At 40.5% G+C, this 15527-nt stretch overlaps 1 protein-coding gene across 9 annotated transcripts in view; it reads left to right on the top strand.

Moving 5' to 3' along the window:
* DAAM2 (dishevelled associated activator of morphogenesis 2) overlaps window positions 1-15527 on the top strand; it is a 204453-nt gene that overhangs the window by 172550 nt on the left and 16376 nt on the right. For all 9 annotated transcript variants that reach the window (XM_064414530.1, XM_064414537.1, XM_064414529.1 and 6 more), the window contains 6 exons: window positions 5521-5605; window positions 7144-7250; window positions 7942-8030; window positions 8776-8944; window positions 10724-10831; window positions 12249-12309. In XM_064414530.1, coding sequence (XP_064270600.1) covers window positions 5521-5605; window positions 7144-7250; window positions 7942-8030; window positions 8776-8944; window positions 10724-10831; window positions 12249-12309 — 619 coding nt within the window. The remainder of the gene's footprint in view (window positions 1-5520; window positions 5606-7143; window positions 7251-7941; window positions 8031-8775; window positions 8945-10723; window positions 10832-12248; window positions 12310-15527) is intronic.

Here is a 15527-nt window from a genome sequence, read left to right as displayed (position 1 = left end):
TATTGTTGATTTTCTTGCTCTGTGAAATGCTCTGGAGACATTCAGTTCTTAGAGACATCCTGCTTGGAAGAAAGCTGAACTTATACTTACGGAACTTCATTGACATAATTATTTTGCATGCCATCTAGCAAAATAATTATGTCAATGTTCTTCTAAATAATGTGTTGAGTTTGTTATTTCTGTGGCTCAGTCAGCCGGCAGTAACCTTGGAGGCTGGAAACAGTGGGAATGCTAGCAAAATGTTGTAAAACCAGTAGTAGCAGAAGGCAGAATCTGACTACACAAGAATAGTTTTAAATGTGAATGTGACATTAGACAGGTACTAGCAGGCAGGTTTATCAAATGTTTGTGGCTTTGTCAATTCAAACATCAGCAAGGGAGAAATAAAAAGGCTTGGGCAGAATTTCCAATGAGAACACGAAAGAGATAAACTCTTTTTCTCACATCACTGTACCTCCTCAGTGCTTTTAAACTCTTTCAGTTGAATCATTAAGGTGACAAGCTAGTCAGTCCATGTCACTCTCTGTGTGCCAGCTTTGCACTGCCCCAGTCCCTGTGTGCTTTTCTGCCATGTGACAATTCAGTGTTCACCCTTGTTTTAAGGTAAATTTGATATATTTATTCATATAAAGTATGATATTCTAGGGTACAGATCACATCTTGATACAGAAAGAGCTGATTGGACTCAGCATTCCTGTTCCTCAGTGTGATGTATTGAAAAACACTGGGCAGTAACCAGTGCCTGCTGGGCTCCTGTAGAGATTTTTTGGTTTTAAATAAAGGTTCACAATAAATGGCTTTACTTGCTATGCTGAGTATGATACTCCAAGGCAAACTGAACATATTAGTCAGTGCTATCCAATCTGAGATCACAACTAGGAACCTGAAGGTAGGGTTGTGATAAAAGGTGAACCACTGCTTCATCAATATCTCATGGTAATTTGGGGTTTCCATATTTGGTCCTGCTTTACTTCTCTTGGCTCAGAAACATAGTCATCCTCAGATCCTTCTTGGAAGGCAGCTGAGAGTATTTGAATGCAAAGTTGCTTGGTCACTCATGAGCTTATGCTGAAGGAGAACAAGAAAAGAAAATATTGTTTCTTTCTGTACTTGCCAGAATACTTTCACAGTAATGTTCTGAAAAGGCACTGGTGTTTATTTTTTTTCCCCAACATGTTGGTATAATGGTGTAAGATGTACCTGGTAAAATGTCCTAGCTGTTGTCCCACAAAGGATAAAGCACTGTTGTCTTCACTAAGGAGATGAGTGGGCAGCTGAGATAAAAGGATGTGGAAAGCGTGGCTTCATCTTTCTGTCTTCTGGCTGAATGTGCAGTTAGACTAGCCTGCCTCCTGAATGCTGCTTCTGAGAGGAGGCCTTTACAGAGTAGTGACAATCAGTATTCCTAAAACATAGATATTGAAAAGCCTGCACTTTGGGAGCTGTACAGAGCCTTAGGAGAGCTCAGGAGTTAGAGAAAGCTTGTGTCTCAGTCATAAAGTTTTGGAATTAATTAACTAGTAGCCTGTGTGAAATGACTTTGTGGAGATGGAGTATTCTGCAGTCAATAAAAGCTAAGATTTGGGTGAGCTGCACAAACTGGCCTTAAGACATAGCTGAGTATCAATCAGTGCCTGTCACTGTCACAGCTACTGCTATTGGCATCTGTTGGGAGCACTGTATTTCAGTGGTAGGTAGGTATAAAATGTCCTTGATACATGATAATCAGTCCTCTTCTCTAAGGTAAAAGAAGCAGTGGGTCTGTGATCCCAGTGGTATGGGAACTTAACATAGCTGGAAAAATCCCTCCATCTCTCTGTTAGAGGGAAAGTATGCTTCCTTCTCAAAAGGTAGGAACAATCCAAGGAACAAGCCCATGATGTAACTCACTTTTTCCATGGAGGGGGAGATGGTTAATGAGTGACAAGAATTTTGCTTTGATTCAGGGGAGGGAGAAAGAGAGGGAGGAGGTTGCTGTGAGTTAAATCAATGGATATATTTAAGGAGAAAAAATGACTGAGCACTGGGTGTCTGTAAGGGAAGTTGATGTAAAACTGCAACATGTCTCCCAGGCATGTTTGAGTCCGGCTGCCGGCGTTCTCCAAGAGGACGAAACAATAAACCACTTGATGTCTGCAAGTGAAGCTGGTGTTAAATCAGTCGAGGTGTCCTGGGGAGATTAGTGATGAATTACTCTGCAGAGTCAATAGAGATTATTTATGACGCCGGAGGGGATAGAGGGAGGCAGGCTAAGTACCATATCAGAAGTTATTTGGTACTTGTTGAGCTTTAACATTGCTTGAAGATGACTCAAGCAGTTGGACTTCCATATACTGCCACCAGATGTATGGGTGAGGGAAGAAGGAGGGAGTATTCTCAGTAAAGATCCTTTTCCTTCCTCATCTGGCCAGTGTCAGGCTCCTGTTGAACAAAAACAGGCAGTATTTGTGCTATGAGTGAATGTGCTGCAGCTGAGCAAAGGGGCACTGTATTTTGTTCTGGTCACATTTACTTCCTGTGTCGTGATTCCGGGATACGTGATTTCGAGAAGTGTAAGCAGAGGGAATATAGCTTGAATTGTATGCTGTTCCAAATTGAGTTACCTCCAGCAGCTGGAGGAAGAGTGCCTGGATCTGCAAAGCTTGTAAGAAAGTCATTGCAGCTTTCCAATAGATACCAAAATGTAATTTCTGTAGTGTAAATTTTTGGGCCGTAATTCCACTTTAATTTTGCTCTCTTATATGAGTTTTAGGCTCTGAGGGATGCCTCTTTTCAGTTTTAAATGGAAAGATTTTACACATCTGCTTTAGGTTCTTCTTTAATCAGTTCACCTGCTTCTGTTTAAAACCAGCACATCTGTTTCACATTACTGCTGGCCATCTTTAAGATCTGCTACATGGCTGGGCATGATTTTTGAAAATACAAGAAGAATCACTTGATTAACAGTTCTTTGGCCGATTATTCAGACAGTTTGTAAATGGGAAGATCTGTGTTTTGTGTCATTGTTTCTTTTGAAAGGCATCCTGTCCCAGAAGAGTAACAAGCCCATTTTGTAAGAGTACGATTGTTCTGCTGTAAATCCTTCCATACTAGTAATTAGATTGGTAATAATCTAGGATGCACACCTGCAGGCACCATGACCCCGTTGCAGTCCTGTAAGTGACCAAGTTAAACTGCTTCTCGGCAGGGGACTGGCAAGCTTTCTGCTTTTCTCTACTGTGGGCTAAACCATTCAAACCAGTTTTTCTGCTGATGGCTGGCGGGGCACAGAATCATCCAAGAAATCAAAGTGTTTGTATAACTTTCTGTCCTTGGGGCTCTCAATTATTTTTGAACAGAAGATGTTTTCAAGAGTATTTAATGCTGATGAATGGCAGCAAACAGAATCCTTAGAATCCTTGGCCTTCTGGACAGAGCAGCAAGATCAGTGGTAATACATGCAACGCTGTTGTGTTGCTGTGCCTCAAACCTGTTTATTTGGTCCTGTTTACTGCATCCCCAAACACACACAGAGGTACTTCCACTGTGTAATGGGTGGTCAGTGAGTAATTGCTTGAGTTATTTGCATGGAAAACATGAAAATGCACCCTCATTCTTTGTAAATTCTGTGAAAGTAGCAACGTAACCCCTCCACCCTGGTGTTAATAGGTTGCTTTATTTCGTTCCCTCTCACAGTCTGTGTGCCTGTGTTACAAGTTAAGTCTAATCTGCAGACTGCAGATTCTGAAAAATGCAAAGGTGCTCTCTAAAGGAAAGATAATCAACAAAATGTAGCACTTCAAAACCTTCAGGCACTGAATTGTTTGGGCGTGTGTGTATGTGTCTCCTAGGGACCAGGCCCACAGCCACCAGTTTTAGTCCTTCTTTGGTCACAGTGTTTGATTGGTTCAGAGTCACATAGCCATGGACTTTACAATTCACTATTTAGTCCTGCTTTCTGATTGAGGCTGTAGAGCTTTATGCAGAACCTCATGTACTGAAGTTTGTGTTTTTCATCTAGTGTCAAACTAATGACCTGAAATAAGAAGTTTCCAACCTTTCTATTGTACAGCTATTAATCCTTGTATCTCATCTGAGCATGGACCAATTATGAAGCTTTTCTGGAAATTCAGTACTTTATCTTGCTTAGCTGGTATCAGTTTTCCCTCCTTGTGGAAAGACGACATGATGACTAACTTGGAACACAATAAGAGCAATTAGTTCAGAGATGTAATACATACAAGATTTCAAATGTCTGTTGATTCATGTTTTAGTTTCCAGCCGTTGGATATATTGGGTAATATTAAAATATTTTAATTTTCTTATATTTAGTAATATTTCCTGTCTGTAAAAAAAAAAAGCTTTTTCTTTTGCTTTTACCATATTTTTCCAAAAATGTGACTCTATCCAAATGCCAATGGCAATATGAAATTTCAACATGGAACTTGTTAGTACTGAAGACTAAAACATTTTGCTTCATGCATCAGCCTGTCTCTTATTTATATTTGCATTTTCTTTTTCTACTGTTAATTAATTATACTGCTAGTAGAGCATTCATGGAGACTGTAGACTTCACTCTTCATATATTTCTTTTTACACTCTGCTGTTTCAGTCCCAAAATGGAGATTTTCTTGTGGATAGCTTTTCCTTTATGGTTCATTTCAGTATTTCCTACTCTCCTGAAATGACCGAATATCATGGGTTGGGGTTGGTGCATTTCTTTGTTGACATCTGCTCTGAGAACAACCAAGTTCATTTCAGGCAACATCAAGCAACATCTTGGTAATGACAAATTTTGACTCCTCCTAATCTTGACAAATTTTGACTCCTCCTGGATTTCGAGTGGAGACTTTGAGACTTCGTTTCTTTATTGATTTTGTGTTCTGTTGTGGCTGATGACTCCTACCAATTGTGCACAGGTTGACAGGAGCAGGTGGTAAGGAGAGTGTAATCTTAGTACCTCAAATAACATTTAAAAGCTCTTGTTTTCAGAGCTTGTTTGACAATATGAAACATGGATATGCAGATGCTGTCTGTTCCTTTGTAATCTGTCATTAGTGACAGCGTGAATTTACCTAGCACAAGCAGTTTTATTGCAAGTAAACCCTTTCTCAGTAAGGGAGTTTTCAGTCCCATTATTTGTTACTCTGGGAGATGCTTTAATATTCACAAGTCAGGATGTTACATGAGCTCACAGTCAGAAGTAACATGGACATGAAGGGTTTTACTATAGCAAAATAACTTAATGAGGGAGGTATCCGGTGTGGGGGAACGTGGAAGTACTTTTGATCTAGAAGGACCTGATTGTTATTAATCACCATCTGATTTTTGATGTGTGTTTGATTAGCTGAAGAGGATAAAAATATGTTATCCATAAAACCTCTGTATTTAGAACTGATTTATTCCTCTTACTGAATATTCTAGAATAGCAGCTTCACAGTAGAGCTTGCCTGTTTAGTGCAGCATTTCAGGCTTCCTACTTTCTGAATTGTCAGTCACTTAAGCTTTGCACTAATGGCACAATGTTGATACTTTTGAAAGGTTGAAGCTGTCTAATGAAGAAATCAGACAAGCAATCTTGAAGATGGATGAACAAGAAGACCTAGCGAAAGATATGCTTGAGCAGGTGAGAAAGATTAAAGTCAGATACAACTTGTTTTTAGGTCTTCCACTGCCTTTTCTCAAGTGGTTGTGTGTACTGGCACTGCTGTTTTTCTGCAGGTGAGAACTTGGCTCTGTCATGTCAGTGGAGCTGCACAGGAGAGCATGAGTAAAGTATTTTTCCCAATGTTGTCCAGTGTACCTCTGTTGTGTAACTGTTTCTCTTCTTGATGCAAAATTTGCATGATTATGGGTGGCATGAGGTTTCTTTTTATGTCCTCTCTATTCCATAATTTTTCCCATCTCTACTTTTTCTTGCTGATTATTTATTGTTGCTTTCCTTTTCCTATTTGTTGTTGTTTTCCTTTTCTCTTTTCTTTTTCTTCATCTCCTTTCTTTACCTGCCTTTTCTATCAGGAAGTGTCAGGAACCAGGCCATGTAAGTGAATGACTAGAGCCAGGACTGGAAGGGATCTCACAGGAACATTAGAAGAGGAGCCAGGGATTTCCATCCCCACCACCTGGTTGAATGTATAACTTTTAAGGAAAAACCTCCCACAATTACACCACCATTTCCCAATTTCTATTTATAGAAGGTGACAGATGGTGCTTTGACCAAAGAGACGTGATAAAGTTCCTTAGGAGTGGGCAAAACATTATAATTATGAACTGTCTAATAAATGTGATTCCTTCTTTCTGTGCAGTCACAGTGTTTAATCATGCACAAAAAAGTTTTCCATTTTGGAAGTTTATAGCCTACTTGTCATGTTATCTGAATGACCACAGCTGCTCCAAAAGTCTCTGCAAGCTTCTGATGCTCCACACCTTTGAATATCACATATTTGCAGAGTGCAATAAAGTATTAGCAAGTGGTAAAAGGCAGAGTACTTCATATGCCTTGTGAGCAGGTTTTGTTGGTGTTAGCTGAGGCTGTGTGCAGGGCAGTATTTATAACCATACTAAAGCACAACTGCCACCAGATCTGTCAAAAATCTGTCCAAGTATGAGCTTTTAAGGTCAGCATATGAATAGCAGCCAGTGTCAGACGCATATCTAGTTGTTTGATTATTGTTTATTGTTTCAGCAGTGTAGGGCATGCCTGAGAGAGATAGATGAGGCTTTGTGTGTACTCTGCGATAGGCACGATGGGTACTTCACTGTGTTAGGGACACATCCTGCTCTTGTTTGCACCAATCTAAACTCCAAGTAGTGCTGTGGGAATCAAGTTGTCTCTGTACTTCCCCTTGGGTAAGTTGCAGTAGTACTTGGCCTTTAGGATTTTGAAATGGGAAATTCCCCATAGAATTAAAAATTAATCTTAATGGGGTCAGTGAAGGATAAAGGCAGAACAGCAAGCAAGGGTTTAGAAGAGGTCAGTTTTGTAGACACAGCTGCACTTTTTTGAAGTTATGGTCACACGGCTGAGTCAATGTAATGCTTCCCAGTGGTAGCAGGGAAATCTGAGGGCTCTCATTCCACCAGGGTTTGTTTGTACTCCTCTGTCCCCCTCTCATTTTCCTTGGATCTCACATCTCAGTGTTTGGTTTGTGTCTCTCACTCTAGCTACTGAAGTTCGTTCCTGAAAAGAGTGATACTGACCTGTTGGAGGAGCACAAACACGAAATCGAGCGCATGGCCCGGGCAGATCGTTTCCTTTTCGAAATGAGCAGGTCTGTTTGATACATTATGGAAGAGTGCATGCAGGAAGCAGCTGTAATTGTTATGGAAAATGGATAATCTGGCACTGCAGGGGAATGTGCAATATTGTGGGCCAGCATTATACTCTGTGTTTGCCAGAAGCCTGTGAATGTTACAAATATTTCTGTTCATGCACAAATTTTATTGACAAGAAGCACTCTCTGTGCATAAGGGCCTGTGCCCTGACAACAAGCAGAAATGTGCCTCCTCTGCCTAAATTTGTTCACAAAAAGGAATGCAGATCCAAGTGTCAGATGTAATGTAACCAGGGGTCAGGATTTCATATAGATCCCTTTTTCTGTTAAGCTATCTCATCTCCTCATCCTCTGACCCTCTTTCTTGTTCCAACTTTGCTACACCCCTGATTAGGATTAACATTTTGTTCTGCTAATAGAGGTGTAGCTGGCATCTCCCATGACTATATTTTGAATATAGTAGGAATTCTTCCAGCTCCTTTTCAGTTGACAGCAAAACGTGACTTGAGGTCCACCATTTTCATAACAAAGTTGATTATGTAGTGTTTTCTGTTTGAACTATGTCCATAATCCCATGCCTTGGCTTCATGGTACTGAACATTCAACCATTAGATTGTGTGGGGAGCATACTGGCCCTGGGCTTCAAGAGTTCCGGTTCAGTGTTGGCTTTCCCGTGCCCTTCATGCAGGATTGACCACTACCAGCAGCGGCTGCAAGCATTATTCTTTAAGAAGAAGTTTCCAGAGAGGCTGGCAGAAGCAAAACCAAAAGTGGAAGGTATGGTTAATAAAGCTTTTTCTAGGAGTTGGGCAGAGGGGTAGGGAAGGTCAAGAGAGGCTTGCCTTCAAAGGAGGTGCTGGTACATGCATGCTGTGTTTGTAGAGCCAGCGGGCCCAAGGCATGTCTAAGAAACTAGTTCTGTCTGACACTCTTCTTTCACCCATTGACTTAATAAAGCCTGTTCCGTGATTGTTACACTGTAAATACGACCCGACAAATATGACAGCATGCTGTCAGGCTGTGATGAGCTGCCAAAAACATTCATAGCCTTTCTGTGCAGGTCAACTTTCCCTTCTCACCCTCAAGACCTTGCACTTCCCTCTTTAATGGGCACTTAGAACAGATACTTCAGGACACCGATGCTCTGGGAATGTATAACCTAGAAGGGGGGGGGTGTGTGGTTTCTGTACCACGTCCATGGTTATTGCAGAGAAGAAGTGAGTGTATTCTACTGTACATTTTCAGAAAACTAGCCTTCCCTCTGTTCTCACTGGCTATGCTTTTATAGTGTGAGGTAACAGGAGAGCAGCCTTGGTCCTATGTTCAGAGGAGCTTCCTACAAGTTCTCTGTAGAGCATTTTTCTTCCAGTTGTCCTCATTCTGGGGGTGTGTGGATGCAGGAAGGACAGCACACAGAGTTGCAGCAGTTGTGCAAATGCTATTCAGGGTATTTCAAATTATGGGCTCAAGCATGTTAAAAACAGCCACTATAACTTGTTCTTCTTTTTTCTCTCTCTTCAAGCCATTCTTCTGGCATCCAAAGAACTCATCCGAAGCAAGCGTTTGAGGCAACTCCTGGAAGTAGTTCTTGCTTTTGGGAATTACATGAACAAGGGCCAAAGGGGAAGCGCTTATGGCTTCAAAGTCTCCAGCCTGAACAAAATTGCAGACACCAAATCCAGCATAGACAGGTGGGGTGAAAGGCCATAAATACATTGGTACCTGTGCTGCTGCTTCTCTTAGCATAGTAGTGAAAATGGGCTTTTGTTTGGTTTTTGCTCTGTAGACAATTGAAAATTGTGTCTTATTTGTCATTTAAATAATGTTTTTCACTCTTAAAGATTCTGTAGCAATTAAGATCAGCTATTAACAGCAACCAAATTCTGCCCCATTTCTCTGGATAATGTCCATCTGATGTTACAGACCTTATGCATAGATGACGAAATATACTTCACAAAAACTGAAATAAGTTTGGGGAGGAGGAGGATTTTTATGGAGTTTTCTCTTTCTACCAAAGTTTTATGGCCATGGTTTTGAAAAAAAAAAAAAAGAAAAAAGCAAAAAAAAATCTGAGCCCAATTTTATGTCTCCTGTGAAACATGGAGTATGTTTCTGATGCAGGACTGTCACAAACATTTTCTCTGTGTACACTACTGATGAAACCACAAGGCATAACTCAGAGAGACTGATCCTGGTTGTATCTAGGGAGATAAGGAAAACAGCTGGTTTGGGAATGTGGAGCTTACTGTTCATTGACATGGACTGCAGGGCTTTATAGTCACTCTGTGTTTTGCCCCATATCCCCATACTGTTTCTGGAAATTAATCCATCTGAGACTGGGCAGAGAATATGACTTTTTAACTCCAGCAGCTGGAGTTTTCCTTGGAGAAGTTTTCCTTGGAGAAAGGAAACTCCTTGCTAAAACTAACTTGCCCCTTCCTTGAATTTTAAGACCTGCTGAGACCATAGTTGTGGTTAAATTACTTCAGGCTGTGAGAGAATGAATGATGGCAGTAAAATATCATAAGAAATTCATCCCTACCTAATAGAGTTTGAACTAACAGAGTACTGTTCTGACTACCAAAATGTCCTTTTCTCTGTTCCAAGGCTAAGGTTGGATAGCTAATGTTGAACTCTTTTTTGCCTTAATGTAACTTGCCTTAATTTTTCCATATATTAGGTGTCCTTTGCAGATTGTGTTCTCTCACCAGTTCCCAGGTTCCAATCTGAGTGAAGCAGCAGCCATCTGCTATCTTCCCTGTTGGTTAACCACATAACACCCACCTAAAGTAGCTGTTATGGCTGTGTGTTCTCTTTACATGCAGAATTCCTTGTTTACTGTACAAATTTCCTTAAACCCTGTCCTGCATCCTTCATACATTTCAATTCTATCTGCTCCTACTTGGACTGCCTTTGGTTTTGTCTTAGTGAGCCTGACCACTACACATAAGCTCAGCTGTTTCATTACTGCAGTAGTTTTTTTGCAGTTTTTCCAATTTTCAAGAACTTTTTTCTCTCCTTAGTGAGCTCTGGATTTTTTTTCCTGCATTGCCTCTGAAAACAGCTTGCTTCTGCCTTCAAAGTTAATGTCCCTTTAGTACTGTTAGTTGTTTATTGTCTGAAGTATCTGGTGACAAATATTGTACTGTGTTATGCAATTTTCTTTTCTGTTACACCATCTACCCATATGGATGGAAGCATGCTGGTGTTTCCAGAATAAATTAGAATCCATAATATTGCTTGAGGTTTTAGGAAGGATGGTCCATAAAGGACTAATCCATTTCAATCCTTTGCACTTTCCTTTCAGTAGCACAGCTGCTAACTGCTGGTACATTGTTTATTTTGTTCAAACAAGCACATTTCCCACTCAAGTATTTTTCAGATTTATCACAATCCTTTCACCGTCCTTTCCTTCTCGTGACTATCTTCCTTCTCATTTCTACCTTCTGTTTTTATTTTGTTTTCTTTAGGAACATTACGCTCTTGCACTACTTAATTATGATCTTTGAAAAGAATTATCCAGATATCCTAGATATCCAATCTGAGTTGCAGCATCTTCCAGAAGCAGCAAAAGTCAAGTAAGTCCAGTGCTGTTACTTCTCAGAGCTGAAGTTCCCAGCGATTTTTGTTAACTTACTTATCATAATTTTTTTTTAATTTCTGTCTTCTAAACCTGTTGCCAGCCTTACAGTTGTAATGCCTTTGTTGTATATAACTGAATTGATAGCTTTACTTAACTATACTTATTCCTGTATTTACTTTATTTCTGAATCAGACATTCTAATTGCTTGTGATTGAACTCACCATATTCTATGTTTTTCATCTAAGTGTGCTATTTTTCTGGGAAATTGCAGGTTTGTTTCTAAGATAGGGTCAATTAGGCACAGAGGCTACAGTAAATCTTTTTCAGAAAGATTGTTCAAACTTCTGCACATATCAGTCTTGCACAGAAATATGAAAAACATCATACTTTCTGAAAAAAAGTCAATGGTCCATTTCTGGAAGTATTTGTGAAAAATGAATACAGAAGCCAGCCCCCCAAATACAAACTTTTTTTTTCTCTTTCCAAAGCACTGCTCAAAAAATATTATGCATATTATTCACCCAGACATGATTCTTTGTGTATGGAACTAGTCCAACTAATGAAAGACAAGTGAAAAATTAATCTATTTTCACACTTGAAAGGCATTTATTAAAGCTTTAATGGTGTTTTTGAGATGTAAGCTACTACTCCCCAAATATTTGGAGGTGATGCCTGCTGATTCACAAATAGGTACTCACTAGTTATCTACAAATCAAATACTTATATTTCTCACAGAAAAATGTGAGTTTTTTCCCTAGAAAAAAAAGAAACTCACATTTATATATGATGAGCAGACATTCAGTGTAACATTTGTGTCTAGGGAAGCATGTATGAACATTAGCAGTATGTTTCTATGCTCAGTTACAGTGTAAGCTGGCCCGGACTGCTGTATGGTAGAAGTGCAGATGGAAAAAACAGTGTTTGAACTGTGAGGGAGGAAAAAAAAATCACATGTAAATGTACTGTTAATGGGATTTAGTAGTTATGTGGTGTAAGAATCATATGTAGAGATAATCTGAGACTCCAGTGAAGGGTGTGCTAAAGCTGTGTTCCTTGCTTGCGTGTCAGCTGATCACTGCAAGCTGGCTGTGGGGCGTACGCTCCTGGTTGAAGGGTCAGGCACAGCTTGCAGGGCAGATGTTCTGAGGGCAACCTCCCCTTTCCTTCCCAGGAAAATCCCAGTCTTCAGTGTGACCACAGGCGAGCAGGGTCTGCCTCAGCTTACATACAAAAAGTAGCACAGAGCATCAACAGATCCCCTTCCCCTCGTTTCGAGTCATCTGGCGTGGCTGGTGCCAGAGGCCGGATACCAGACGTGATGGGCCAGTGGTCTGTGCTGCTGCACAGTTCCTGTACCCCTGTGTAACACTGCTCTTTTTGTTTTTTCTGCTCTGCCTCTGTCTCCTGTGCAGCCTGGTAGAGCTGGAGAAGGAAGTCAACAACATAAAGACTGGATTGAAAGCTGTTGAAACTGTAAGTATCTGAAGGTTTCCAAAGTGCCACACTTACAATATCTCTCTCAGAATCAGGGGCAGTATATATTTTATGATAAGATAAAGTGGGCTTTCTTTTTTCATTCCTTTCCATTCCATTCCAGAATGCATTAACCAAGAAAAAACAAATAAAAGCTTCTCATGTGGAGCTCCTGCTGATGATCTTAGCAGAGTTAAGGCTAATGAAAAGCTTGTTTGATCTCAACCTGGAAAGTAAAAGGACAGTTTGAAAAATGGCATGGACTGAAAGAAGAAATAAAATTCATGCTCTTTCTTACTGAGGGATGGATGTCTGCTGAGCAAGTGTTTCACATGGCTCTTGGAGTAGTAGTAAGCAGGTAGTGCTCTGTTATATGCAACCCTATCTTCTATCCTAAGCACTCCTTGGGAAGGCAAAGGGAAGGATAGAAACTACTTAAAAATGAAGCAGCTGAGCTGGCAAGCAAAGCAACAGTGGTGGAATTTTTCCTCTACTAATGAAAGCTAGTTGGAAATTGTATTGGGTAGTTTCTGTGCAAGGATTACCTATTTACAAGGGACTAAAAGGACCCTCCAGTCCTTCTCATTCACTATGAGACAAGACAGTGATGAGTTTAATTTTCTTTCATGTGACCTGAATTTGCTTTTGCCTCTGGGGTAGAGGAAGGTATCTTTGTCCTGTCAGTGGCCCCCAGGCTGTCTGGCTGTTGCCAGCAGGTCATTGTTTAATTAACTAGGGATCCTCCTGTGAAGAAAAAAACCCAAACTTTCCCAACCTTATTTCTGGACTGTTGGGGTAAGGGAGAATACAGCAATGAGAAGAAATACTGCTCCATACATGGAGTACAGTGTTTGGGAATTAAAAGAACCTGTAAAGGGAAGGCTGACATGGAGTTCATGACATGAAGAGAGGCCCAGTATTTGGCTGGGACAGACAATTCCCCCACTTTGAAATGTGAGTACCTAATTCTGTTTTGCTTTCTTTCATCGGATTATTTGTCCCTCTGCCTTGACAGCTGATTTTTCTTCTCTTTTCCATACATGGGTTCCATGGGCAACCTCTCCTTCCCATACAATCACCATCTTCCTGCCTCAGTCTTCCTCCTGCCATGGTATTTTTCTTCTGAGGCTGCCAGCACCTCCCAGTCTGCTTGCTCAGTTTGTGGTTTTCTGGCGTGTAAAAAGCAGCACTATAGCAACAATAGAAGATCACTGTCAGGTGGAAGGGGGAGGAGGGGAAGGTGTGATTCTTGATTCTATTCCAGTGTGTTCTCACCACAGCTTTGGCTCCAGTGACTGGTGTTTCTTCAAGGCCCCTTAAGAATAGAAAGCTAAAAATAGTTTCATAGTCAGATGTTCTTAAAGGTACTATGAACCATTTGGCTTCCTGGATTTGCAGCTCACTTCTGTGTAAAAATAATATGCATTCATTTTCAAGACATTCATACAGCTGTTGCCTTTGTGTAGGATGCTTCCAGAAGGACAGATAAGTAATGGAAGGGAACTTTGTCAGCAGAGCCCTTCTCTTACACAGCAAGAATATCGTAACCACCACTTGAGAAATTACTACCATGACTGAATCATTTCATCCCTCTAGAGAACCAGCAGCCCAGCTCACCAGGGCCAGTTCCAGCCTCTGTTGTGCTACTATGATTAGTAGAGACCATTTCTAGAAGATTCAGAAGAATTTATTATTCTGTGGTGTTGCTTACGTAGTCATGTGTGGGTTCAAAGTTTTCTTGCATTTTGAGATAATTATTCTGCAGGAAAGAACTGAATTTGAAATTAAAGGGACCACCTAATCTTCATTTTACTTTGAAAAACACTGCTCTCAAGTAATAGTCCCAAATGCCATAGCTTTCAACAGAGTAAGATGACAAAATTGTTATACTCACCTGCCAGAGAAAGGGGGAAGGAGAGAGTGGAGCAACTTTCAGTTAAAATAAGCTTCAAAATTAGAATGGAAGTGGCTGAAAATAAAAAAAAAAATCTCAGAAGCATGTGAAGTGACATTTCTGGTATTTGTAAGGTTCATTTAAAAGTGATTGTAACATAGACAAAATTCACTGCTAAGTGATGTACTGAGCAGTGCTCCCAGGATTGTCCCTTGTGATCTGTTAGGAAATCCAGAGAAGAGGATTTAATGCAAAGCAGGGGAAGTAGCACTTCTTTATTGTGGGCTTTCGCTGGCCACCTCCACATTGCCTTTCCTGCCCCTTTTCTCCTTTTGTGGTCTTTCGTTGTGGTGGTTACATTCTCTTTCCAACTCACACCAGACCAAAAGATGTATCATGTCAGATTTTAGGTTGTTGATGGCCAAAGTAGTTCTTGGCATTCAGCAGCACTGTGTGGAGCAAATTCCAAGATGTTTCTCAGCATAGATACTTACAAACCTACCCATAGGTGCTTATAAATCTACCCATTTGGCTCTGTGAACTACTATTTTGATGAGTAGTAACAGAGAGCACCCAACATGCACGGAGCTAGAGTTGCAGCCAGCACAAAAGGGTTTTTTTCCAAAGGGAACAGAGGGTCAGATCGTAACTTGACCTGCTGCTTCATGCTGCTTTCCCTACAGAGAAAATCAGGCTTTATCATTCCCACTGATTATTCAGCTGAGAATAAAGAGGATGCCCCGATTACAATTTCATTGTCCCCACGAGACTGTCAACAGCACACAAGCCAAGCACAGGCACGGGAGACATCCTGTCTCACTACAAATCAGTCAGTTTCAGCAGCTCTGTAGCTCTGTCCATGTTTCAAGCATGATGATTAAAGTAAGTGAAGAGATAGCTATGGGTAATCTTGGCTTAAAACTAAAAAACTTGAGCCAGAAAGAATGAATCTTGCAATCAGTTTTTTTTTTCTCTTTGGAGGTAGCAGACAAATAGATCATTGCTTCCTATGGTTTTATGTATACTTTTTACTTTTTCCATAACTCTTCTTAGCACAATATCCCCAGTTTATAGCTGTCACTTTTATGATGTCCAAGCTAATGCTTAGACAAATGCTAACAAATGACCTGGCATCTGTCTACTTGTCCTTCAGTGGAAGAACCAATTTTGATTTCTCTTTTGCTGTTCACCTGGTGCTTTTCAGAGAAATAAAGAGGAGATCTAGAGCACATTTTCCCAAGTATACAGCATTTTGATTGAGCATGGGAAGAGACAATGGAGCAAAACTCACTACTAAAAATCCTGAAGTCACTTGCTACACAAA

Source organism: Passer domesticus, chromosome 3 (assembly GCF_036417665.1).
Source record: "Passer domesticus isolate bPasDom1 chromosome 3, bPasDom1.hap1, whole genome shotgun sequence".
Lineage (NCBI taxonomy): Eukaryota > Metazoa > Chordata > Aves > Passeriformes > Passeridae > Passer > Passer domesticus.
The sequence above is the reverse complement of the archived record's forward strand: the minus strand, read 5'-3'. Positions and strand labels throughout refer to the sequence as shown.